Source organism: Sorex fumeus, unplaced genomic scaffold (assembly GCF_029834395.1).
Source record: "Sorex fumeus unplaced genomic scaffold, SorFum_2.1 ptg000218l, whole genome shotgun sequence".
In the NCBI taxonomy this organism is placed as follows: Eukaryota; Metazoa; Chordata; class Mammalia; order Eulipotyphla; family Soricidae; genus Sorex; species Sorex fumeus.
The window spans coordinates 2,326,940-2,353,202 of NW_026606275.1; the positions used below are offsets into that span (position 1 = coordinate 2,326,940).

The 26,263-nt window shown below is 59.0% G+C and overlaps 2 protein-coding genes across 2 annotated transcripts in view; both read right to left on the reverse strand.

Annotated features, from left to right (window-relative positions):
• LOC130017734 (ribosyldihydronicotinamide dehydrogenase [quinone]-like) overlaps positions 1-26,263 on the reverse strand; it is a 136,987-nt gene that overhangs the window by 94,979 nt on the left and 15,745 nt on the right. The window lies entirely within an intron of this gene.
• Positions 2,252-26,204, reverse strand: RIPK1 (receptor interacting serine/threonine kinase 1). The gene is made up of 11 exons (XM_056108480.1): positions 25,898-26,204; positions 21,111-21,317; positions 20,024-20,180; positions 17,855-17,992; positions 16,345-16,576; positions 14,153-14,302; positions 13,729-13,805; positions 9,842-9,929; positions 7,992-8,546; positions 4,583-4,741; positions 2,252-3,336 (listed from the first exon to the last, which is right to left on the reverse strand). Exons 2-11 carry the CDS (start codon positions 21,260-21,262, stop codon positions 3,050-3,052), a joined length of 1,995 nt encoding a protein of 664 aa, XP_055964455.1. The 5' UTR covers positions 21,263-21,317; positions 25,898-26,204; the 3' UTR covers positions 2,252-3,049.

A 26,263-nucleotide genomic window follows, 5' to 3' on the forward strand; every position in this document is an offset into this window, starting at 1 on the left:
AACGGGGCCGTGAACGTAGCCTGGCAGTATCCCGTGACCCAGGTCCAAGCAGCCTGTTCCCATGTGGTCTATCAACTGGTGGTCATAGCCGGCCAGCTACAGGCTGATGGCACCGTGGGCGGTTTTATTCAGGATCCACAGCGGTTGTATCGAGCATCGCGGAATCAATGCAAGCAGATGAGTGTAGGTGGTGGGTGGGGGATGAAAGCTTAGATCGATGGCTACATGGGAAAGATTGGCATAAGCAGAAACACAATTAAAACAACCTCGATCCCATCACTATTGCCAGTTATTTGTCTAGATTCCTCAGGTGTCGACATCCCACCTCCCAAACCCGGGCACCATGATTGCCAAGCATTAATCTCTCCGGGAATGTCAACCCCCAGTCCAGGCCCTGGCAGCCTTCTAGAAGTTGGATCCGTGCAGTTGGTTTCAGAGCTTTGCCCGCAGGAATTGTGCAGTGCTGGACTAAACGTGGGCTATGCAAACATTTATATCCTACTTTAAACAGTTTAAAGCAATTTCTTGGAGAAAAGGAAAGGGTGAAAACCGAGTCAACTGCTATTACTGACTTCCTGAAATCCCTGGTGGGGTCCGCCTTCCCTTTCTCACTTTCCTGAGATGTTGACTGGGCTTTCCTGTCAGAGCTGAGAGGGGTCTGCACAATTTTAACTTCTGTCATCTTGCTGTTAAGCAAAAAGTCACCCTTTAGGGTTTTAGGTTGTTGGTGTCATGATTTACTTTTTTTTTTTTTTTTTGCCTTTTGGGTCATACCCAGCAACGCTCAGAGGTTACTCCTGGCTCTGCACTCAGGAATTACTCCTGGCGGTGCTCGGGGGACCATATGGCATGCTGGGACTCGAACCCCAGGCGAGACGCGTGCAAGGCAAACGCTCTTCCCGCTGTGCTATTGCTCCAGCCCCTGATTTACTTCCTCTTGTTTTGTTTGGGAGGCCACTCCCAGCTGTACTCAGGGTTTACTTCTGGCTCTGCCGACTCAGGGAACACTTCTGGTGGGCTTGGGGGACCACATGGGGTTCCTGGGATTGAACCCCGAACCCGGTCAGTCACATGCAAAGCAGGCGCCCGGTGGCCTTCAAGGCAAATGCGATCTCTGAGCCCCAAGATGACTGTTTTTGTGGGGGTCAGGCCTTTTATTGAAATGCCTCCAGGGAAAGGTTTGGGGTTCTCTGAGGGAGAAAGGTTGGGGAGCCCTCTGAAGGACCCACGAACTTCAGGCCCTGGAGGCAGTGAGTTTTCACCCTGAGCACTGTCTGGAAGCTTCTCTGCACATCCTCTCTCCTTGCAGGAAGCAGGAGGCGGAGAAGGGGAATGTGGGAGATTGCCAGCCAGGGTCAGGTCCCAGCGCCACGTCCCACACTGTGCTGTAGACACTCTCCTTCAGTGGATCATGGTCCTAATAAAGTGCAAAACTTTATTTAAAAGATACGCAAATAATTTAACTGATTAACATCAATTGGGCTGGAGCGATAGCACAGCGGTAGGGCGTTCGCCTTACACGCGGCCAACATGGCCGACCCGAGTTTGATTCCTCCGCCCCTCTCGGAGAGCCCGGCAAGCTACCGAGAGTATTCGATATGCCAGACACAGTAACAACAAAGTCTCCAATGGAGACGTTACTGGGCCCGCTCGAGCAAATCGACGATCAACGGGAGGGCCTTTACCTTGCCTTTACCTAACATCAATCATGGAATTTCTCAGGCAGTTGGAAGGCTGTTGGTAAGATTCAGGCCTGCCCTTGGGAAGAACTCATTTGGCTTGCTCTGCAGCATGGGAGGCCCCGTCCTGGGCGCTCCCTGGGTCCCTGTGCTCTCGTGGAAGGCCACGAGCCGTCCCTGTCACCTGGGCCGTTCTGCCCTTCAACATCAGGCCCAGGCCGGGGACAGTTTGATGTCATGAACGGGGAGAAGAGCGGGCAGCCAGCTTCAGGGGCGGGGGCGCTTCCAGGCACCCTGCAACTCATGGACAACAGGCCCACGAGGAGCTGTCCCAGCTGGTGCTGCGGGCGGAGCAAGCCCCTTTCCGCTCCTGTGCCCCGGCTGTGTCAGGGCTGCGCGTCATGTATCCTGAGTCTCCTCCCTGGCCCCATGGCAAACACCGTCCACGTCAGCCCAGGTTTGGGGGCCTGGGGGTGGTGAGAGGCCGCTTGCTGGAGGCATGATGGCTGCTGGTCTTGACAGCTCCACCCCCTCCACCCCCCACCCCCAGTCACAACCCACATAGCCAGGTCGGAAGAACTGCACCAGTACTGGAAAAACTGCTCCAGTACTGGAAAGAACTGCACCAGTAGTGAAAAGAACTGCACCAGTACTGGAAGAACTGCACCAGTACTGGAAGAACCGCACCAGTACTGGGGTGCAGTCCCAGGCAGTGGGGGAGGGGGCGGCTTCCCCAGGGCCCAGGTGGGGCAGCGCAGGTCAGAGGGCAAGAGGAGATGGACACACGTCCTGGAGGGTCTGTCCGGCACGTGTCATCTGTCTCCCCACCTGAATGCCCCGCGCGCAGTTCGGGAGTGAAGTGGCAGGTGGTGGGGGGCTGCGTGGAACTCCTGCCACCGGCCGTGGAAGACACAGCACCGGGCTGCGGGGATGGACAGGGCCTGTGTTGCCACAGAACCTGCTGGAAGGAACTGAGGATCTTACAGTGCTTTGGTCTGAGGGGTGCGCGGACCAGGGACAAGCACCGGAGTCTGAGTGGACTTTTGTGCCCCCCCCGCAGCTCAGTGCAGCCAAACTCCGGAAGCGGAGTGTCGCTTCCTTCTGGTGCAGACACAGAGAAACTCCTCTTCAGCTGGCTGTCCTCCCTTTCCCCAGCCTAGAGGATGGTTGTGTTTTGTCTTGTCTCTGTGTTTGCCCTGCGGGGCTGCTGGCTGTGGCTTGTTCTCCCCTTCTCCGGAGAGGCGGTGCGGGGCAAGGAGGCTGAGGCGGACGCCGAGCTCCTGGCAGGGTGGGGAGGATGCTGGTGGCCCCCACGTGGGGCTGAGTGTCTGGCAGAGGCAGGAGCCCGCGGGCCCGGCCGCGCCCCGGAGTCAGTCCCGGCTGACGAGCATGAGTTTGTGGAGGAGGTTTATGCATGAGCACTGGTGCAGTGCCCTGGCCAGCTTGCCCACGGTGGCGCCCTTGGTGCCCTCCCGCATGACCCACTTCTGGAGCATCTGGTAGACCTTCTCCTTCAGGCCGTCCCGCTCGTAGTCGTGGTCGATCTCCTCGATCTGCGCGTCGGTGAAGCCCAGCTTCCGCGCGAGGTTCTTCCAGTGCCGCCCCAGGTTCTCCCGGACGGGGTCCAGGTGCCTGTCCGTCAGGCTGGTGCTGTTCCCTGCCCGAGAGAAGAGAGGACGGGGTCAGGCACGGCCTCCCGCAAAGGGCACAGCGCCCGGGAGAAAGGGAACCAACCGACCCAAACGAACGGGGCTGCTTCATTCGAGCACGCTTGGCTTGGGGTTTCCAGCTGCCCAGGCCTCGGACCCGGGCCGGCCCATAGAAAGCTGTTGCTGGCCTGAGACCAAGTGGGCACTGGGGAGCCGGGCGCTGTGGTGGCAGGATGATAAGGATGGAGGAAGGTGTGGTCCTGGGGCCACACTGGAGGGCTTCAAAGCTGACTCCTGGCTCTGAGCTCAGGGATGACTCCTGGCGTGCTCAGGAGACCACGTGGGGGGCCAAAGCCTGACCCCGGGAGCTGCGTGCATGCCAGGCACCCTGCCCGCTCGCCTTCCTCTCTCTCCGGCCCAAAGCCCCCAGTGCTTATTAAGGAAGCGCTGGAGAGGGCGGGCTCCCTCTTCTCAGAGCTCTGCAGCTGAAGCCTGAGGGCACCTCTGTCTCCTCAGCCAGGCGGGGGGAGGGGTCTGCAGAGCTGTTGGCCAGTCTGGGCTCTCCACAGTGGCCAGCCCTTTCTACAGAATGGACTTCATTTTCACAGCACACCCACGCACTTCAGGTCGCAAATGCGTTCCCACCTTAGACACATAGGCTTGCTTAAAAGGAAACAGAAATTCCTGAGTTTTTCTACAAAGAGAAAAACAACCATTTTCTAGGAGAAGAATGGAAGGATGGAATTACTATTTTGTAAATAATATTACTTTGGACAAACTGGCAGGCTACCGAATGTCACCTGCCCACACGGCAGAGTCTGGCAAACTCCCCGTGGCGTACCCAATATGCCAAAGACCAGTCACAATGATGGGTCTCATTCTCCTGACCCTGAAAGAGCCTCGAATGTGGCACTTTTTAAAAATCTCAGGGCTAGGACGAAGGAGACGTTACTGGGGCCTGCTCGAGGCAATCGATGAACAACAGGATGGTCGTGATCGTGAAATGAGGGGCCAAGCGCTCTCTGCCTCTCTCTGTCTGTCTCTGTCTCTGTCTCTGAGTACAGCGGGAAGGGCGCCTGCCTTGCATGTGTCCTAGCTGGGTTTGATTCCCAGCGGCCCAAATGGTCCCCGGGGCCCCCTCCAGGCGTGGCCCCTGAGCACCACCCGGTGTGATCCAAGACCCAAAACGACAACTCCAAGATGCCCCAATCTTTCTCTTGATGGGTCGACAAAGGGCGCCCGGGAGCAGCTCACCGAAGAAGACCTCGTACTGGGGCTCTTGCGCCGGCTCCGCGGTCGGGCTCTGGTACGAGTAGTCCCACAAGGGAGGCATCAGCCCATTCACCTCCATGTAGTTGTTGTCGCCGATCTGAATGGCGCTGCTGTTGTATATGGCGCACTTCGCTGTCTCGTCTGGAGAGGGAGACGCACAGGTAAGCTCGCGGAGACCGAGAGCGAGAGGAAACGATGTGTTCTGTGTGTGTGTGCGTGTGTGTGTGTGCGCGCATGTCTGCGTGTATGTGTGCACGTGTGATGTGTGTACACGTGGATATGCGTATGCATGCGTGTAGGTGTGTGCATATATGTGCACGTGTGGTGCGTGGGTGCACATGTGAGTGTTGTGTGTGCATATGCATGCATGTGCTCGCGTGTCAGTGTGTGTGGCTTCACCTGCAGGTTTCAGGGACATGAGATGCCCTCTGGAAGGTTCTCTCAGCAGCAGGACGGCTACTACCAGAAAAAGGAAAATACACAAAGAGAAACTACCAGGGGCCCCCGGGGGTGAGGCCCAGCCTCGGGTACTGGGTCCCAGGACTGATGTCCACAGTCCCCCAGACCACAAAGCCCATCTCACAGCAGGGACTGCCCAGGGCCAGCCAGGCTGAAGACACATGAGACGCTCCCATTGCTCCCTAAGCGGGCGGCCACTGCGAGTCTACAGGAAGCGAGGGGAGGGCATCGCGGGGGCACCGCCTCACGCCAGCTGACCTGGGCTGAGGACGGACGCCGAGCACACCCGAGGGTCCCAGGAGCCCCGCCAGGAGGAAGCCCTGCACACCGTGGGTGTGGCCCAACCTCCACCCCCTCCTCCCACACAGGAAGAAATGAAACAGGGTCACCACAGGATCCCATTGCAGGGTTGAGCCCCAAGAGGGGGAGACCGAGTTTCCACCGACACTCACTGCTGACGGGGCATCAGCAGACGTGGCATCTAGCGCATGGGGTAGTATTTCTCCACCCCACAGCAGAAGGGCACCTGACCCTGGCTCCCCCACAGACACTGCTCCAGGGTCCAAGACAGGAGGGTTCTACCCACAGGCCCCTAGACTCAGGGTTCACAGGGACGGGACGGAGCAAGTTGGTCCCGAGGGCCTGAGCAGGTCCGGCGTCTCTGCCCCCAGGGAGGCGAGTTCTGGGGCGCTGACCCAAGGCCCCGAGTGGACCTGAAATCCACCGGGCGGTGGGACAGCCCAAGGAGTCTCAGCCCTTGGCTCTGCGTGGTTCCCGCCCTCAGGAGACTTGGGCTGTGGCCGCCTCGCCGAAAAGCAGGCCAGGGGCAGCGGCGCTTCCCACACACAACACGGTTCCTCCCTGCAGGCGAGCCCCAGCCTCTCACGGTCTCCAGAGCCTACCACCATCCCCAAGCTCTCTCTCGCCCCAGCCCAGTCTCCGCGGGCCTGTCCCCGACTCCGGTGCGTCCCTGTTTGTGGCCACTGACACCCGCCCTGTGTGTCCCCCCAGGAGGCCTCGCCGCCTGTCCCTCTCGAGTCCCTACGCTCGCCTGGCCCAGGACTGGGACTGGGAGTCACGTCTGTCTGTGTCTGCGGGGCTACGCGGGTCTCGAGAGACGGGAAGGAAGGGAGAGGAACAGAAGGCAGGAAAGACGGGGGACACAGGTTTCAGCACCTCGGCCAGCGCTCACGGGCCTGAGCCCGGCTCCTGTGGTGGGAAGCTGCCCCGTGAAGACCTGTCCACAAGGATGAGCAGGAAGCAGGAATCCGTCTCCCCGCGGTGTCAGGACACACCAGGACAGGTGCATCCGGGCTCCCGGAAGCTGACGCTCGGGGACGTGTCCCCGGCTGCTGAGTCTGAGGGAACTTTCTGTGCTACTTACTGGCCATGTCTTACATCCATGTCCCAGGGAAACCGAAGGGACCAGGCCATGGGAACAGTGCCGTCCCCTGCTCATGTCAGGCAGAGTGCCCACATGTCTCGCCCCGTGGCCCTGTGTACACCTCGGTGCTCATGGTGGGCACCCGCCCACCCCTGAAAGCCGAGAGCGTGTGACCCGACCAGAAGCTTCCCACAGCGCCCTGTGCTGCCAGCTCGTTCCAGTCTGGCCCCTGGCCACCCGAGAGCAAGCGCCCACGTGTCACTGCATAAAGGCGACAGGCACTACGGTGAGAGGGCTCGCTCCAAGTCCCCCTGCGGAAAGGGGCACCAGCCAAAGTGTCATCCAAGCGCAGAGCGAGGCGTGGGGGGCTGCTTCCCGGAGAGACACTCCCCCTTGGACGTGGCCGCTAGGGACACAGCCTGTGTGTGCATCCACTGAAAGTCACCTGACTAGGGGAAGGACCGACAGTCAGGCTGCATCTGCAGAAGGGTGGGCTCTGGGACACCCAGCACGGGGTGAGGGGCCGAGGGCCGGGGAGCAGGAGGGTCCCGGTGGGGCCCCCTCAAGGAGGACAGAAAAGTGCTGGCCGCTCCACCTCCTGCGAGGCCAGAAATGGGCCTGCCATGGCAAGGACGGCCACGGGGCGCTTCACAGAGCCGGGGCTGGAAAACGGCCAGAGAGCCGAGGGTCCTTCAGCTCCTAATGGGCTAATCCTGACTGAATCGGACACAGTGGCCAGTCAGACAGCTCAGCTCACCCCGTCTGGGTCCCACCGACCTCACCGCACATCCAGGGAGAGAAACAACCCAGAATGTTTCAGTTTTTGTCTGCTTTGCTTGGGGGGCCACGCCTGGCAGTGCTCAGGGCTTCCTCCCGGCTCTGAGCTCACTCCTGGAGGGCTCAGGGGACCGTGTGGGCTTCCAGGGATCAACCTGCATTGGCCACGTGCAAGGCAAGGTGCCTGAGCTGCTGTACTATGGCCCCGGGCCCCGTTTTCACAGCTTGGGGACACGGTGGCCTTTGGAAAGACAACGCAACTAAGTTCCTCGTTCTCAAAGTTTCGCCTACCTGAGCTGACGCCAAGGTTTCTAGCGGACGGCGGTGTGACTGAGAGGGCCATGGGTGCGTTCCCCGGCAGCGTGCAGGACACTACGCCCTCCACTCGGGACTGTCCATCGCTCCCGGGTACCAGCTCTTGCTGGGCCCTGAGGGAAATGGATGGTCATCCTCTCATCACGGACACTCCCCTGTGGGCCCCCCCGATAGCGCTGTCCTTCAGAACACGGCAGGTGAGCGTGGGAGCCAACGCGTCACAGCCCGAGTATGGGACCAAACTCAGCAGCAGGTGGGAGGGGCCCTCAGCTAGTTCCGTCACCTGCCACCTACCTCTGACAACCCAAACCATTCCCCGTCTGCCCGGCGTGGGATGGAGCCCACTCCGAGGGGCCAGCAGGCGGCCAGGACGCCTCTGTCCCATCACAGGCTGCTGTGACGCCTCCCACAGAGCTCGTGAAGACTTGGAGAGAAAAGGGAGAGAAGCCCACGTACCTCTCGACAGCTGGGAGATGAACGGCATGGTGGGGGCGGTCCCCACGAAGAGGCTCTCGGGCACGGGCATCCGCAGCGGAGGACACTGCAGCAGGCCTGAACAGGGTCCGCTCCACACCCTCGGCGCTGCCACAGCCGGGTCGGGGGCTCTAGCCCAGAAGCTCTGCGTGCCGGGGACCCCGCCGTTCCAGTACCCTGCAGGCTGGCTGCCCGGTCCGGCCGGGGCAGGCCTGGCCACATTGGCGTAGACGAAGCCTTTCCTCTCGGGGCTCTTCACGTGCTCCGAGGGTCTCGGTTGTGCAAACGGGTCGTGGGAGACCCGGCGCCTCCTCTCCTCCTCGTGGCGGGTGGCCACGGTCGGCCGGGGCTGCGGCTTCGAGGTCCTGTCCATGCGGCTGCCGTATAGATGGTAGTTGGCTTCCTCCTGGAGTTTGCTCTGCAGGTGGAACTCGTTCTCCTCGGGCTGATGGTCCGGGGAGGGAGCGAAATACAACTCCTCCACGGGGGTCGCCCCCAGGCCCTCGGAGCTGCGCAGTGAGTGGGGCTGCTCCGTGGCTGAGGAGGGAGAGACACGCGTGAGCCGGAACCAACCAGCAAAGCCAGCCCCAGTGGCACAGGGCCGCCGCCCCCGAGAGAGAACACACCCGAACAGGCAAGGCACAAACACTCGGACGCCTTCGGAAAGTCGGGGTGAGGGTCTCAGGCCACCACCAGCAAGCAGGGAGAGGGCCACCAGTCACGGCCAGTGGCCGCTTGCGGGAGTGAGCGGGGGAGAGGGTCTTTGTAGGAGCCCGGGAAGGGGCTGGGAAACCGCAGCTCTGCGCCAGGTCCCCTGCTTGGGACAGAGAGGGGCTCGCGTGCCTGCCCACTTGCTTGGCTTGGGCTGGTTTGGGCTTTGGTTTGGGGCCGAACCCACTGGTGCTCAGGGCTTACTCCTGGCTCTGCTGAAGGATCACTGCTGGTGGTGCTGAGGTGGCGGCCGGGGTGGAGAGAAGAACCACACGAACTGGAGTCCGCGGCGTGCAAGGCCACGCTGTAGCCTTGGGACCACTGCTCATTTTTACTTCCTTATGGTATTTATTTATTTTGGGATTGGCTTGGGGGGGGGGGGGGAAAATACTCCTGGGTCTGTGCTCAGGGGCGGCCCCTGGTGGTGCTCAGGGTATATTCCTGGGTGTGTGCTCAGGAGCGACCCCTGGTGGCGCTCGGGGGATATTCCAGGGTCTGTGCTAAGGAACGTCCCCCTGTGGTATTCAGGGGATATTTCTGGGTCTGTGCTCAGGTGCGGCCCCTGGTGGCGCTTGGGGGATATTCCTGGGTCTGTGCTCAGGGGCGGCCCCTGGTGGTGCTCGCGGTATATTCCTGGGTGTGTGCTCAGGAGCGACCCCTGATGGCGCTCAGGGGATATTTCTGGGTCTGTGCTCAGGAGCGGCCCCTGGTTGTGTTCAGGGTTCATGCGATGTCAGTATTGGTGATGCATCTGGGGTTGGCCTAAAGTAAGGACCAGGGTCTGCACTATGTCTGCAACCCCTTGTTTTGTTTTGACAGGCGCCCTGCCCAGCAGTACTGGGAGGTGGGGAGGCCTGAAGGGCCTGGGGTCAGACATGGAACTCTGGGTCTCACACAGGGGAGGCACATTCTCGACCTAAGTCCCGGGCCCCTTTTCCTTCCGTGAGAAACATCCCCCTCTGGACAGAGAGCCCTCTCTGCTGGTGCTCCAACCTCCACCAGGACTTCACCCCCAAAAGGTCCCTTTTCGAGGCATCGACCCTCGCCCATGTGGTCGTGAGCAGAACTTGCGGACGCAGGGTATATTAACAAGCAAACAGACCGAGATCAGTGCCAGTTACCTGAGTTTGACCGGCTGGGAGGCAGCGGCACACAGTCCAACTGGAGCGACTCCATTCTCTTCACGATTCTGTCGCACTGAAACTTTTCCTAGGGGGAAAGCCCAGGTGATTCAGAGCTAAGCTCGACAACCAGTACAATAGGAAATCATTGCATGATTAAGGGCAAACAATCACTAGGCAGCATGAAGAGCATCTTAACTGGGTTAATAGTTATGGCAAGAGTCTTTTACACACAGTTCTTACAAACAGTAAACATAAGATAGTGGCTTTCCCAAATAGCAAACAACAATCACTGTCACTGTCCTCCCGTTGTTCATCGATTTGCTTGAGCGGACCCAGTAACACTGTGAGACTTGTTACTGTGTTTGGCATATTGAATACATCACGGGGAGCTTGCCAGGCTTTGCCGTACAGGCAAGATACTCTCAGTAGCTCGCCGGGCTCTCCGAGAGGGGCGGAGGAATCGAACTTGGGTCGGCCGTGTCAGCTGCATGCAAGGCAAACGCCCTACCTGCTGTGCTATCACTCCAGCAGACAACAATGATAGCATAAAATAAAGCCAGGGACTGGAGAGCTAGCCCAGGGGAAAGGGAACTTGCCTTAAACATAAAATCAGGCTTGGGGCCGGAATGATAGTACAGTGGGTAGGCCACTTGCCTTGCATGCGGCCGACCCCGTCTAGATCCCCGGCATCCCATATGGTCCCCCAGCCCCGCCGGGAGTAATTCCTGAGTGCAGAGCCAGGAGGAACCTCTGAGCATCGCTGGGTGTGACCCAAAAAGCAAACATAAAATAACATAAAATGGGGGATTGGAGAACTATTCAGGGGTGGGGAGGCTTGTCTTAAAAATACAGTCAGAGACTGGAGAGCTAGTCCTGGGGCGAAGGGGGTTGCCTCACATGCAGCCAGCTCCAATTCAATCCCGGCATTGCATATGGTCCCCTAAGTACCAACAGGAGTGATCTGCAAGTGTGGAGGCAGGAGGAAGTCCTAAACACCACGAGATGTAATTTATATACCCCTCAGATAAAATAAAAAGGTCAACAGGGCCAGAGAGACAACTCAACAGGAGGGCTGAGCACAGGCTTTCTTCACACAGGAGGCTTAAATTTGATCCCTGGCGCCATGAGGTCCTCTGAGCACCAGCAGGAGTCACCCCGGGTACAGAGCGGGGATCAGTCCCTGAACTTCATCGGCTGTGGCCCCAATTCCCCCCACCCCCCAAAATAAAATCAAAGTATGGGCCATGGAGACAGTGCCGTGGGTGGGGCGCCTGATTCCTGAGCCCCACCACGTGTGGCACCAAAATCAAACAAATGAAAACGAACCCAAGAGGAGAAGTCACTCTCCCCGATTCCAAATCCCCCCAACGCAGCGAGGCGCCATGCTGAGACTGGTCAGAGGGCAGACTAGCCTAGAATGCCTGGGGACCCTCGGGGCTCTGAGGACCACTGGGTGTAGCCCCAGTGGCCCATGAGTACTGATCTCATGTCTGGGGGGGGCTCCCAGGGGCCAGTGACTGAGCACTGAGCCATCCCTTCGGGCCAAGCGTCTTGAGGAACAGCCCTGGGTGTCTCCCAAGCACTGCTGGTGTGGGCCCTTGAAATCCAAAATAAACCAACAGGATCGGGCTGACATCAGACCTGAGCCCAGTGGAGAGTCCGGCATGAACTCTTGCTTATACAGACGTCTGACTGCGCAGGGGTGTCCGGCGCCCTGGACGGGGGAACTGGAGGCCCATGTGCGGGCAGTGCTTTGAGTCTCACTGTCCTCACGGACAAGCCCTGACAACCTTTCCCTGTCGGTCGAGCACATCTGACCTCTTCCCCGGGAATCCATGTGGTCTGGATGAACCCTAATTCGGAAGTGCTTTCTTATAAACTTTCGGTTCACCTACAACTCGTGGCTCTTATAAAGCAAGGAGCCGGGCTCCCCTCTGAGTGCATGGGTGGCAGTGGGGGTGGGGTTAGAGATAACTGACTGTATCATGGTACCAAGTTACCAGCTTCTGGGACTCTGGCAGAGGCCTCGGCCTTCCAAACAACATGCCCAACTCACACCTTTTTGGGGTGGACCACAGCTGGCAGGGCCCAGCCCATGTGTGGTGCCGGGGATGGGAGCCAGGATCAGGTCGGTGGTCCGACTCCTGCTCTCTCTCCAGTGCCCAGGCCACTCGCCCCCCACTGCACGGGCAGCTGTGAGTACCCACTGAACCCAGTGGTGAGGCCGGGCACCTGTCCCAGTGTGTGCCACTCAACAACACTTCATCTCGGAACCACTTGTCTCTGTTGTAGATCACTTTTTTTTTTGGCGAGGGAGGTGTGCATATCCCACAGTGCTCAGGGCTTACTCCTGGGGGTGCATGGGAGACCATATGTGATGCCGAGGATTAAACTGATGGCAGCTGGGGCCGGAGCAATAGCACAGCAGGTAGGGCGTTTGCCAGGCATGCAGCCCACCTGGGTTCGATTCCTGCCATCCCATATGGTCCCCCAAGCACCGCCAGGAGTAATTCCTGAGCGCAGAGCCAGGAGTAACCTCTGTGCATCACCAGGCATAACCCAAAAAGCAATAAATAAGTAAAGAAATGAACTGATGGCAGCTGCTTGAGGGAGTGTCTGCATCCCTGCCCTCCCTCTCCAGTCCCCGGCCTGCTTTTCATTTGCAGTCTTTTTCTTTTTTCAGTTGTCAGTATCCGTGACCAGTCTGGATGTTAACTACCAGGTTCAATCCAGCCTAAGTAATTTTTTTTTTTTTTTTGCTTTTTGGGTCACACCCGGCGATGCTCAGGGGTTACTCCTGGCTCATGCACTCAGGAATTGCTCCTGGAGGTGCTCAGGGGACCCTATGGGGTGCTGGGAATCGAACCTGTGTCGGCCATGTTGGCTGCATGCAAGGCAAACGCCCCACCCGCTGTGCTATCGCTCCAGCCCCTCTTTTTGTTTTTTAATTTATTATTTTTTATTAGTGAAACACTAGGATGAAAGAGATGAAAGGATGAGAGAGACGTTACTGGGGCCTGCTCGAGGCAATCGACGATTAACAGGATGATGAAATGAAATGAAAAAATTAGTGAAACACCATGAGGTACAGTTGTAGACTTACTATTTTCGTGTTTGTGTTTTAGTTATACAATGATCAAGTACTCAACCCTCCACCAGTGCCCAATCTCCACCACCAATGAACCCAGTCAGTAGCCCTCCCACCCCGCCCACCCCCCCACCCCGCCACCTCGATGGCAGGGCATTCCCTTCTGCTCTCTCTTTCCTTTAGGGGGTTGTGGTTTGCAATAGAGGTATTGAGTCTATAGTCTACTCTCAGCGCGCCTCTCGCATCCCAAGCGAGTCCTCCAAACCCCTTTACTTGGTGTTCCCACTTAAGTATTTTCTCATTTACAGTTCTTTCTCTCTTCCTCTTTCTTCTCTCTTCCTTCCCTCCCCTCCCGCCTCCCCTCCCCTCCCCTTCTCTTCTCTCTCTCTCTCTCTCTCCTCTCCATACCCAGCAGCAATGCCCCGGGTCTCTTCCTGGTTTTCTGCTGAGGCACCATGCAGTGCTGGGAATATGACTACATTCCGTCGCTTGCAAGGCAAGACCCTTATAACCCGGTCCTGGGGGAGATCCAGACCCAAAGATTGTTCCGGAACCAACTCCCCTTAAGTCTCCACCATGGTCACACTGCTCTGACATCGGGACCGCTAGCAGGTGGTTTTGATTACGTTCCACTTTATTTATTTATTTATTTATTTATTTATTTTTTGTAGGAGTACTGCCATTTATTCAGCCACTGATTAGCCGATTGAATTGTGCATGAACTCCACCTTACTTTTTTTTTTCATTTTTTATAATTTGATTACGTTCCACTTTAAACTTCCACTATATGACTTACCTTTAAACTTGTCACAGCCTCTTCCACTTTGTTTTCCAACTCACTGCAATAAAATGGCTTAAATATTTTCTCAATGTCTATACGAAAACAACAAGAACAAAGGTGGGGGTCAGGACTTTAAATGCCTTAAGAAGTTCCTAAAACAAAATACTCCTCAGGCTGGAGCACTAATTCGGCAGCAGGGCACTGGCCGTGCACATGGTCAACCCAGGTTCAATCCCCAGCATCCCACATTGTCCCCCAAGCACCTCCAAGAGCAATTTCGAGGGCAGAACCCTGAGCATTGCCAGGTATGCCCCCCCACCCCCCAAACAGATATCGTCACCAGGAAACCAGGCTCAAACCAGGCTCTGACGCCCCCGAGCACATTCCCAACATCTTCCTCGGGAAATGCAGCCGACAGGCCCCAAGAAAAGGCTCTCACCGGTGAAGAGGGGCCGGAGCATGGGGTCTCTCGTCCAGCACTCCTCCATGAGGTCTATGATCTGCCGGGGGCAGTACTCGATGATGTACTCCACGTCGGGCCTGTTTCCAGACTTAATGCCCAGGATCAGCTGGTCCTCGCAGATGGCATCTACAAAGCAAAGAGGAGATCAGGGTGGCACTGGCTAGGTGCTGGCCCAGTCCGGAAGGAAGAGGCAGCAGAGGGACCGTGCCACTCAGCTCGCTCCCTGGAGACGGCAGCCGGGGGACGACAGTCCCACGACAAGGAGCTGCCGTGTCTCACCGAGGAGACGGTCACAGTGAGGCAGTGGATCAAGCCGACAGCCTGCACCGGACCAGAGTCCAAAGACAAGCCGGCAGCTCTGGCTTTAAAGCGCCCTGCTGGGGCTGGAGGGGTAGCACAGCGGGTAGGGCGTTTGCCTTGCACGCGGCCGACCCAAGTTCGATTCCCAGCATCCCATAGGGTTCCCCCGACTACCGCCAGGAGTAATTCTTGAGTGCATGAGCCAGGAGTAACCCCTGAGCATTGCTGGGTGTGACCCCCAAAAGCAAAAATAAATAAATAAAATAAATGAAAATAAAACGCTCTGCTGAACACCGGCAACTTCCACGGAAGAGTGAGAATGGAGATCCAGGAAGGGCAAAGAAGTCCTGGTGACAGTGGCTGGGCGTGACGGGAACGCGGAGGAGGCAAGGCCGAGGCCAGAGAGACTCCCGGGATTCCAGGGCAGAGAAGCAGCAGGAGGGCTGGGCTGCAAGTTCCGGGAATCACGAATAGCGGCATATACCCGGCAAAAAGGGTGAGGTGAGGCCGTCGGGGGCCAGGGCACCCATACAGGTGAACTTGACCTGCAGGTCACAGGAGGTCTTGGAGGGACCTGAGACAGGTGAGGGAGGTGGTGGTTCTGCCTTTGAGGAGGCCCGTGTGGCCGGGGGACAAGAATCTGGAGTGACAGACAGACAGGCCGGCAGGACAGAGGAAAGCGGAGGGTTCCAGCGCCAGCGCGTGGCCGGGTTCCTGGGCCGTGAGTCCGACGGGCTGCAGGAGCTGAGAGGCGCGATGGAGTCTGAGCCAGCCTGAATGTTCTGGTCTGGCAACCGCGTACACAGACGCAGGTCGCTGGGCAGGGGCAGCGTGAGTGGGCAGCATGGGGACCTTTCCTTTCTTTCTTGTTTCGGCCACACCCAGGGCGCCCAGGACTTACTCCCGATTCTGCACTCGCAGGCCATATGGGGTGCCGAGAGGTGAAGCCCCTTCCCGCTGTGCCACCTCCGGCCCCCCGGGGAGCGTGCAGCAGGCAAAACTGTTGGAAGGACGCCGGCATAGCAGACCCTCCCGCGCTTAGGCTGGACCCAGCAAACAAGTGGACATCCAGGCCAGAGCCTTCCTGAGCACACGTAAGAGCCCCCTCGACACCCCCTGAATAAGAGGTAATCACTGGGGAGTAGGTGTCCTCTGCAGGGCGGCAGGGACGGCCTGTGGGCAGGAGGCATGTTCTCCGGCCCAGAAACCCTGGAACTTCCCGGCACCCCAGAGATGCATCCTGGAGGCCCTCGCTTGTCCTGGGACCCCCTGATTACTCAGCCTAGATCACTCATTCATTCCACCGAAACGCAGCGAGCACCAGCTGGGGCGAGAGCAGCGGATACAGCTGGCATGGCTGGGGTTGGCCGTCCCCTGAGGAAGGCCCGGGGAAAAAGCGGGCAATTACGATATTGCCAGGCTTGGGCTGGAGACAGAGAACAGCGGGCAGGACAGTGGGCAGGGCGTTTGCCCTGCACAAGGCCTCTCCGGCTGTGACCCCGGGAACCACAGGGTTGCCAAGCCCTGCCAGGAGCGGTTCCTGAGCAGAGATCCCAGAGGATGCCCTGAGCACTGCTGGGTGTGGCGGAATCCCTCACTAATACAACAAAAAATATCCTTTCTTGGGCACTCAGGGGGACTCGGGGTTCGTTCCTGGCTCTGAGCTCAGGGAGCACTCCTGGCGGGGCTCGGGAACCATCTGAAACGTCAGGACTCGAACCCAGGTCGGTATGTGCCGGACAAATCCCTTCCCCACTGGACTATCTCTCCAGCCCCAACGAGAACTCCCTTCACGGGTTTCCAGGAAGGCGTTATTTCGTTCAACGGTGTTGACTAAGGGCTCAAACCCCACCCTCAGAAAATCTTACTTTCGTAAGGCTCCTTGTTGGCAAAGATGGTCCAGAGCACGATGCCAAAGCTATACACGTCCGACTTCTCGGAGGGCTTGGCGTTGACGTCGTTCAGATGCTCGGGGGCCATGTAGTAGAGGGTGCCGCCGTTCTTCGGGGACCCGCGGGGGTTCCTGAACCTCTGCTTGTTGTTCTCCTCTTTGGTCAGCTTACTCCACGTCTTGAAAGAGGCAACGCCGAGGTCTGCGATCTGCAAAGAGACCGGGCTGATGGCATGGTCTGGGACAGAGCCGTCGAGTTTGGCTCTAAGCTTTGGGGCTCGGCCCGCGGAGGGGAGGTGTGGTGAACTCTCCACAGGGGGTTGCCGTCAGAGGTCGAGCACATGTCTCAAGAGTCTCACGGAAAAGTCTGTTTTCCCAGCCATCTGGAAAATCTCCTCTTTCAAGAACCGTGAAATTCAGGGAGCTCGGTTCTGAGGCGACGGAGCCAGGAAATGGGTTGTGGGAGGGACGAGAGAGAGGAGCAGACAGTTCTGCATCGGCAACAGCAAAGCACCCTGGGCTTCTGGGCCCGAGTTGTCCAGCCGCTTTCGGAGAAAGGAGGCCCTCACTTCCTCTTGGCGAAGGCAGACGGGAAGGAAGTCCTGCACCTTCTGTGTCCCCAGAGGATGACCAGGGGCCCGGGAACACAGCTTTCCAAGGGTCTCAGAGACAGACAGAGGAAAAGGAGAGTGGAGGTACTTGCAGTGAGCCGGCAGCCTGCACCGGAGAGAAGAGGGAAGGGAGGAAGGAGAAAGCCGCTGAGGAGGCAGAGAGCGAGCACCAAGGTAGTCGGAGAGCAAGGAGGAGGGCGAGGTCGTGGCCGAGGACAGCACGACGCAGCTCAGCAGAGTTCAGAGGCGACAGGCCTGCGATCCCTCTAGGAACCCAGGCCCTCTGGGCTGAGTTCTGGTTCGTGGTGGGTGAAACCCCCAGATTCTAGCCCAGAATGTTAGAGATTCTACAACATAAAGGAAGAATCTTCCTCTGGAGACCCGAGACTAAACATCTGCCTGAGGTCAGGGCGGGGTGGAAACTTCTGGCAGAGGGTCTGTGGGCGCAGGCCGAGTGCCCCCTCCCCCACCCCCACTGGGGCGACTTCCCCTTCCTGATTCTTGGCCAACCAGACACAAGGCTCGGCGATGTTCAATCCTGCGCTCGTGTGACTTGAACAACCCCCTTTACTGCCATGGGAAAGAGCTGAATTCGTGCCAAGAACAAAAATTGGGGCGGGAGGAGGGGGCAGGGGAGGATGACTCCTAAGCGATCCTTGGCCAACTGGGCTGGCCGGTCAGTGCTAGGGCCCAAGGATGCAGCCGCCCAGCCCTGCAGTGCCAGGGGAGCAGAGGCAGGTCAAAGTAAAGGGACAATGAACAACAGAAACCCATAGGGCCCCCGGCCCCACCGCCAGCAGTCAGAGAGCACACGAGGTGAGAGGCAGGGGCTAGAGTGGCCGCTCGGGCCCCCGGGAGCCCCGTGTGGGCTCTTACCTTGATGTGGAAGTCCCTGTCCACCAGGATGTTCTGCGGCTTCAGGTCCTTGTGTATCACACCTTCTCCGTGTAGGTAACACATCCCCTCGATGGTCTCCAGGATGACCCTCCCTTTCAGACAGAGGGGGATACTGACCTGAAAGGAGGCAGAGTCTATGAGACAGGAAACCTACGGGCCGGGGCAGAGTGCAGCTCACCCGGAGGGGGGGAGGGAGCTCGCCTTGCACGGGTGTGGCCCCAGCACGGGCAAAATAAAACTCGAGCAGGCCCAGTGGGTCTGGTTCGGGAGGGTTAGCTACAGGCCGACCTCCCTGCAGAACCTGGTAATGGAGGGTTCATTCTGAGGCTCCGGTTTCCTTGCCAACACGGCAACGAAAATGCTCTAAGAGTGAGTTCCTTGGGGCCGGAGCAATAGCACAGCGGGGAGGGCGTTTGCCTTGCACGCGCCCGACCCGGGTTCGATCCCCAGCATCCCCTAGGGTCCCCTGAGCACCGCCAGGAGTGATTTCTGAGTGCAGAGCCAGGAGGAACCCCTGAGCATTGCTGGGTGTGACCCAAAAAGAAAAAAAAAAGTAAGTTCCTTGAGAATCAAAACATTTTCATCATTATTCTTACTTTTGCTATGATGATAATGTGATTATTATTTAGGCTGTGTCCTGAGATCTCTATGGTGTGTGGAATGTTTCTTCAGTGCTCACAACTCCATAGTACAGTAGTATGTGCTACTCTGTATAAAACCTATGTGAGAACAGATGATGTGGGAACGTTTTAATGAAATGTACGGAGCAATGTTCAAACAATGCAAGAAAGTGAGCTCAGGTGGCACTGTGTCAAGAAAACGAGCAACCATGTGAATACACACTCAGATCCCATATGGTAAACCAACGCCCAGGTAAACTCAGTATCTACTTGGTGACTGGGCCTCTGGCGCTTAGTGGAATCTCGGTCGCTCTTTCCTGGAATTGCTTTCTAAAGGACGAAAAGTTGGCATGGACAATTCCCATTTCTGCGATGGTGCTTAGGCATTTGTGTTGCTCGACGTTGCAAAACTCACTGTGTGTGTGTGCGTGCATGCGTGCGTGTGTGTGGGGGGGCACGTGTGCATGTAGAGTCCCTAACTTAACCCACAGTCCCGAAAATGCATGTGCATGTAGGATATCGCCGAAGGGAAAACGAGTCTAAGTGAGGAGACCAGAGTCCCCAGCCGAGCCCACCGCCCTCCCTCTCCGCAGCCCGGCGGGTGGGCGCCTCCCCCAGCAGCCTCCCGCGGCCCCCCGCGGCCTGCACTCCTCGCGGACCCCGGCGCCGCCTCCGCCGGACACTCGGCCCGGTCCTCGCGGGAGGGAGGCGGCTCGGGGACAGCCCCCACCCCGCTCTCCGCCTCTCCCGACCGCCCCCCTCGGCCGCCGAGACCCTGCAGCCTCCTGAGTCATCGCCGGTGCCGGTGCCGCTGACCAGTGGCGACCCCCGCTAAGTGGGTGCCCCGCTGGGAGCCGTGGGGCGGACAGCGGCTGGCGGCCAGGCCCGACCCTCGGCCGGAGACGGGTCTGAGGGAAAGCAGCGGACACCGGGGGGAGGCAGCCCCCAGAGACCCCCAGGCGACTCCTGGGGGGACATCCCGCCCCGTGAGGGAGGCCCCGCCCCATAAGGGGAAGCCCCGCCCCGTGAGGGAGGCTCCGCCCCATGAGGGAGGCCCCGCCCAGTGAGGGGAAGCCCCGCCCCGTGAGAGGAAGCTCCGCCCCATGAGGAGGTCCCGCCCAGTGGGGGAGGCCCCGCCCCGCGAGGGGAAGCCCCAACCCATGAGGGAGGCTCCGCCCCGTGAGGGGAAGCCCCGCCCTGTGAGGGAGGCCCCGCCCCGTGAGGGGACACCCCGCCCTCTGAGAGAGGGCCCGCCCTGTGAGGGGAAGCCCCGCCCCATGAGGAGGTCCCGCCCAGTGGGGGAGGCCCCGCCCCGCGAGGGGAAGCCCCGCCCCGTGAGGGAGGCCCCACCCCGTGAGGGGAAACCCCGCCCTGTGAGAGGAAGCCCCGCCCCATGAGGAGGTCCCGCCCAGTAGGGGAGGCCCCGCCCCACGAGCGGAAGACCCAACCCATGAGGGAGGCCCCGCCCCGCGAGGGAGGCCCCGCCCCGTGAGCGAGGCCCCGCCCCGCGAGGGGAGCCCTGGCCTACCTGCGCCTGGAGCACTTGCATGAGGCTGCCCTTCTCCATGTACTCCATGACCAGGGAGTAGTCCCCCTCCTCGATGATGATGCCCAGCAGCCGCACCACGCGCTGGTGCTGCAGCCGGTGCATCATCTTGCCCTCCTCCAGGAGGGACTCGTTGTACCTGGAGGGAAAGGCCTCGCGTCAGGGCGGGCGGCCCCTTCCCACTACTTGCATAGGCTCCGTCAGAGCGGCCAAGCCCCCTGGCCCGCGCTGGGTCTCTGCGGGCACTCGCACTCGTCACAGCGCTCCTAAAGGCTGTTTCTCCTGCTCTGCTCCCCTGCCCCTTTCCGGTGCCGAATGCATCGCTGAGCAAAAGAAAGGGGCCCCTGAGCGCAGCGCAGGGGAGGGCGGGCTAAGATGCTTGCTGAGCACTCACAGCCAGGAGTGCTCCCTGAGCATCGGGCTGGGAGTGCTCCTTGGGCACAGAGCTGGAGTGCTCCCTGAGCACAAAGCCAGGACTGAGTCCTGGGCACAGAGCTGGAGTGCTCCCTGAGCACAAAGCCAGGAGTGAGCCCTGGGCACAGAGCTGGGGCGTGATCTCTCAGCACAGTCAGGAGTACTCTCTGAGCACAGAACCAGGAGTGCTCCCTAGCAAAGAGCCAGGAGTAATAATTCCTAGCAAGGCCAGGAGTGAGCCCTGAGCACAGAGCCAGGAGTGAGCCCTGGGCACTGCTACATGTTGTCCAAAAACATAACAGAAAGCAAAGAGAGCAACCAGGAGTTCTTTCTCAGCCACTCTGGTAAGAAGACAGGGCGACGTAAAATAACGCCACCAAAAGCTTCAAGGGTGGAGTGTGTGTGTTTGTGTGTTTGTGTGTGTGTGGGGGGGGGTGTTGATGACGGGGTGGCCCTCATCTAAAGGCAGAGTGATCAAGCCAGCACCCCATTCCCTGCCTCCTCCCTCAGCCGGGCGGTACCGGGACAGCAGCAACTGCACAGCTGCCGGCCACCCCGCGGGTGACAGACGGGAACCCTCCGAACTAAAGCCAGGTCTGGTCCCAAAGTCCGAACCCAAACCAGGCGAGAAGCGCCCTCCCCGCCGCCAGCTCACTCGGTGCGCTTGGGCCCGGTGTAGACTCTCTTCAGGATGACGAGCCCGTGGGATCGGTGCCGGCACAGGGACACCTTCCCGAAGCCGCCGCTGTCCAGGTACTGCTCATCCTGCAGGTCACTGGGCCTCATCTTGATGTCGTCCAAAGACATGGCTGGCTTCCCTCGGGAGGCGTCCAGCACCCCCACTGCCCCTCAGAGGTGCGTCCTGGGAAGAAAACCAGAATGGCGCTTCAGCACAGAGAGGCGCGACTTGCCGGTCCCGCCAGCGTCACTACGGCCCCCCTGCAACTGCCAAGTTCCCAAGGGTGCTCTGCTCGGGCGCAGATGGTTTGAGGCCGCACAGCCACCCCGACGGACGCGAGACCCGGGCTCAACACAACAGTCTAAGGAAGTGAAAATGGAGAAAGCAGGCCTGGCCAGATCGCTGCTGGACTGGGCCAGAGCCTCGCATGGAGGAGAACACAGGTAAATCCCCAGCACTGCACGGTCTCCTGAGCAGCACCGGGAGTGAGCTCTGAGCACAGAGCCGGGAGTCAGCCCTGAGCACAGAGCCGGGAGTGAGCCCTGAGCACAGAGCCAGGAGTGACCCTGAGCACAGAGACGGGAGTGAGCCCCAAGCACAGAGACAGGAGTCAGCCCTGAGCACAGAGCCGGGACTGAGCCCTGAGCACAGAGACAGGAGCACCAAAGGCTTTGGCCCAAAAACCAAAAAAAAAAAAAAAAAAAGGAAAAGAAAAAAGAAAAAAAAAGTGAAGAGAAAAGATATGGTATTGTCTTCTCATTTGTTATTCCAATTTACAAATAATGAAACTAAAATTCCTCCCCGCCCTGACCAGGGCTCCGGCAGCCGACGACCTCCAGGACCAGCCACCACCATGCTGAGACCACTCTCCGCACACATGAAGGTACTGGCAGAGGGACAAAGCCACGCGGGTTCCGGGGCTGAGATCTCCAAGCCTACTTGGATTGGGGCCGAGCATCCTCCACCCAGATCCTCCAAATTCCAGTAGGCGGGGGTCACACCCACCAACTGGCCCCCTGGCGCCGTGTAATCCCATCAGCGGCCAAGACTCTGAGACTATAAAAACCAGCTTTTGGAACCGCGCGGCCGCAAATGCGGCCTTATTATGACATCTTATTATGACATCTCATTCCTACTTTGACAAACTGGCAGGCTACCAAATGTAGCCTGCCCACACGGCAGAGTCTGGCAAACTCCCCGTGGCGTACCCAATATGCCAAATACCAGTAACAATGATGGGTCTCATTCTCCTAAAGAGCCTTGAATATAATCTCAGGGCTAGGATGAAGGAGACGTTGCTGGGGCCTGCTCGAGGCAATCGACGAATAACAGGATGATCTGTGAAACTAAAATTTGGAGCTAAATGGTCCTGCCAAAATGGCAAATTAAGAAACCAAACCGGGGCTGGAGTGAGAACACAGCGGGTAGGGCGTGGGCCTTGCACGTGGCCGACCCAGGTTCGATTCCCAGAATCCCATATGGTCCCCTGAGCACCGCCAGGAATAATTCCTGAGTGCATGAGCCAGGAGTAATCCCTGTGCATCGCCGGGTATGACCCAAAAAGCAAAAAAAAGAGACTAAACCTTCATCTTTTTACCCAAAGTTCCAGTAACTCACAAACACATGCTACCAAGGTTACAAATACCATTACAAACAATAATCTCTATTAAAAGCAAGCTAAAAAGGATCTCATATTAAAGCTGTGGTTGCCTACACTATCTGCTCGGGCAGAAACAAGGCCAATGTACGGACTAAACTCGTGCACAGCCTGAACTAGAAAGCTCAGGAAAACAGATGGCTCCACACTAATGACCCCCAAGTTGGTCCATCCTTTTGCAGACGTCTAAGATGCAAGTCAGCTCAGGGCTGACTCCCGGCTCTGTGCTCAGAGCTCACTCCCGGTGCTGCTCAGGAGACCGTGCAGTGCTGGGGATTTCCCTGTGTTCTCCTCCATGCGAGGCTCTGGCCCAGTCCAGCAGCGATCTGGCCAGGCCTGCTTTCTCCATTTTCACTTCCTTAGACTGTCGTGTTGAGCCCGGGTCTCGGGTCCGTCGGGGTGGCTGTGCGGCCTCAAACCATCTGCGCCCGAGCAGAGCACCCTTGGGAACTTGGCAGTTGCAGGGACCGTAGTGACCGGAGGCGCAGGGAGTGGGGCAGGGTCTGAACTCATCCACATTCCCAGCAAAGAAGATGCACCAACTCGAGTCAGAAAAGCTTCCTGAAGAGTAGGAGGGAGAAGCTCCCAGCTGGGGAGAACTAAGTACAGGACTAAACCAAAGTACGGGATCTCTGCACTAGGTCACTTAGCTAGGCGTGGGGCCACACCCAGCGGTACTAAGGGCTTACTTCTGGGGGGTCCAGAGGACCATTCAGAGTTCAGGGGCTCACACCAGGGTCAGCCGCCTGCATGCAAGCAAAGACTCCTCCGCTCCTTCTGGCAGAACTGCAGTTCTGGCCCCTTTGTGTAGATTCTTTTAAATAAAAATTGGGGGGCTGGAGCAATAGCACAGCGGGCAGGGCGTTTGCCTTGCACGCGGCGGACCCAAGGTCGAATCCCAGCATCCCATAGGGTCCCTTGAGCACCGCCAGGAGTAACTCCTGAGTGCATGAGCCAGGAGTAACTCCTATACATCGCCGGGTATGACTCAAAAAGCAAAAAATAAATAAATAAAATAAAAATTGGGTTATTTGTGTTTCTTATCAAGTGATGAGGTTGTCACCAAGAACATGGGGATTGCTCTTTGTTTTATGGAGTTCTCTGACTAATTTAGGGTCTTTTGTGTTGCTAAAATAAGACTAATACCATGTCTATTCTGTACTTCCACTTCTTAGGTTGGGGGGCGGGGCTGTTTTAGGAAAGATTATCTCTGCATCTCCTATGAGTCCCAGGCCTGAGGCAGAACTGACTGTCTTGGGAAATACTTTCTCAGCTAGGGGAAGAGCCCAGGAATCTCCAGGAACAGGAAGGGTTCATGAAAAGTGGCAGAGGGAAACTGAGGCTTCCTCTTTCATAGCCTGAGCACAGGAAGCTCTAGACTTCTTTCAAACCTGAAAATCCCATCAGTGGTATTAACATATTACTGACTAATAAGAAGCAAACAGCAATTTGCCACTTTGGAAGCTCCTATTTTTGCTACTCTCCTTGCTTCTTAGGAATATTCACAATCTGGAAAGTACAGCACAGCTCTGATGCTTCTTGGAGGGCAGATGCTGGAAAAAAGAACACTATATGTGGGGCCAGAGAGGTCATTAACACTGGGTGGGGGGGGTTAAGAAGTTTGCCCTGCACTTGGCCGACCAGATTTGCTCCTGACACCGCATGTAGTCAGTCCCCCAAGCACCACCAACAGTGACCCCTGAGCACAGAGCCAGGAGTAAGCCCTGAGCACTTCCAGGTACAGATTCTCCCCCACACCCCCACAACCAAAAAACAAACAAACAAACAAAAACATAAACCACTACTGCAGTTTTGTTGTAATGGTAACAATGGTGCACTCCAAATTTTATTTTAATTTTTTTTGCTTTTTGGGGTCACACCCTAAGATGCACAGGGGTCACTATGGGCTCTGCACTCAGGAATGACTCCTGGCAATGCTCAGGGGACCATATGGGATGCTGGGATTCGACCTCGGGTCCACCACGTGCAAGGCAAACACCCTCCCCGCTGGGCTATCACTCCAGCCCCTCCAAATCTTATTTTAAACAGGAGTACATCTCACTTCTCTTTTTTGCCCAGTCTCCCACATTTCTGATCGATCATAACTTCCTCCTATTGCCGTTTACAAGATGCTAACGGAGGAGGATCAATCACTTTGTGTTCCGAAGTCCGCTTGCAGCTTTGATTTTGCGTATCAATGGGAAAACGGGTGGTTGAAACACCCAAAATCCTCGAGGGCCTGGGGGAAGGCCCTCGGCCAAAAGTGCCAGCCTGCTGGGCTCGGCTGGAGCGGCAGAGCGGGTAGGGCTCCTGCCCGCACAGGGCTGACCCCCGGGCCTGATCCCCGTCATCCCATGGGGGGGTCCCTGAGCACTGTCAGGAGGAACCCCTGAGCATCTCCGGAAGTAGCACAAGTCACCACAACCAAACAGGCAAAAGAAAGTGCCTGCCTGGCGGCCGGCGTGAGGCGGAGTCCTAGCCTGGTCTCGCCCACCTGGCCGGGCCGGAGCAGGAGCTGCAGACCCCCGCAGACCCCCCAGTGCGAGTACCGCAGCCCGGACTGTGCCCAAGAGGGGAGGCCGGGGAGGCCCGTGCGTGCCGGAGGGGCGGCTGGGCACGCGGGGTCCGTCCCCCGTCCCGCTGGCCGCCGGGGCCCCCGGGTGGGGGCCGCTCCGGTCCTCGCGCCTGCTGCGGCCCGGGGAGGCGGCGGCGGCGGGACCCCCGCGGGACCCCCACGGGACGCACCACCGCGTCCCGGCCCGGGGCACTTCCGGAAGAGGCTCGGGCGCGCGGGCTCCCCGCGAGCTGCCCCTCGTGGCCACTAGGACCGGCCGTCGCGAGCAGGAAGGGCCGCCCCGCGTCGCCCCCCGGTGCCCCTCGGCCCGGGAGGCAGCGCGGGGTGCGGCGCGCGCCGCTCGGAGTTCCCGGGCCCGGCGCACCGCCCGACTTCCGGCAACGCCCGGGCCCGCCCCCGCCCGACTTCCGGGACCGCCCCGGCCCGCCCACAGGGGGCTCCCGGGAGCCAATCGACGCCGGCCGCCCCGCCTCGGCCCCGCCCCCCCGTGCCGGAAGCCCCGCCCCTCCCGGAAGCTCCGTCCCGACCCACCTGGAGGCGAGCGGGCCCGCGGCGGGCTTCGCTTTCGATTCCGCAGCCGCGACCCCCGGGCCGGGCGAGCGGGGGAGGCGCCGCGGCCGGGGGTCGAGGGGCGCCGGGGGCGTCGGGGGGACCCTCGGACAGCCCCGCCGCGGGGGCCGGGGCCGGACGTCCGAGCCCGAGGATGCCGCCTCGGGGGGGCAGGGCGGGGCCGGGCCGGGGCGCGGGAGCCCGCCCGGGCCGCAGAGTGGCCGCGCGCTGGACGCCCGCGCTGGGCACCCGCGCTGGGCACCCCTGGCCCGCGGCGATCCGGGCGGCCCGCGGGGCGTCCGCTGCCGAGCCGGGCTCCGAGGGAGTGAGCTCAGCGCCGGGGCGGGC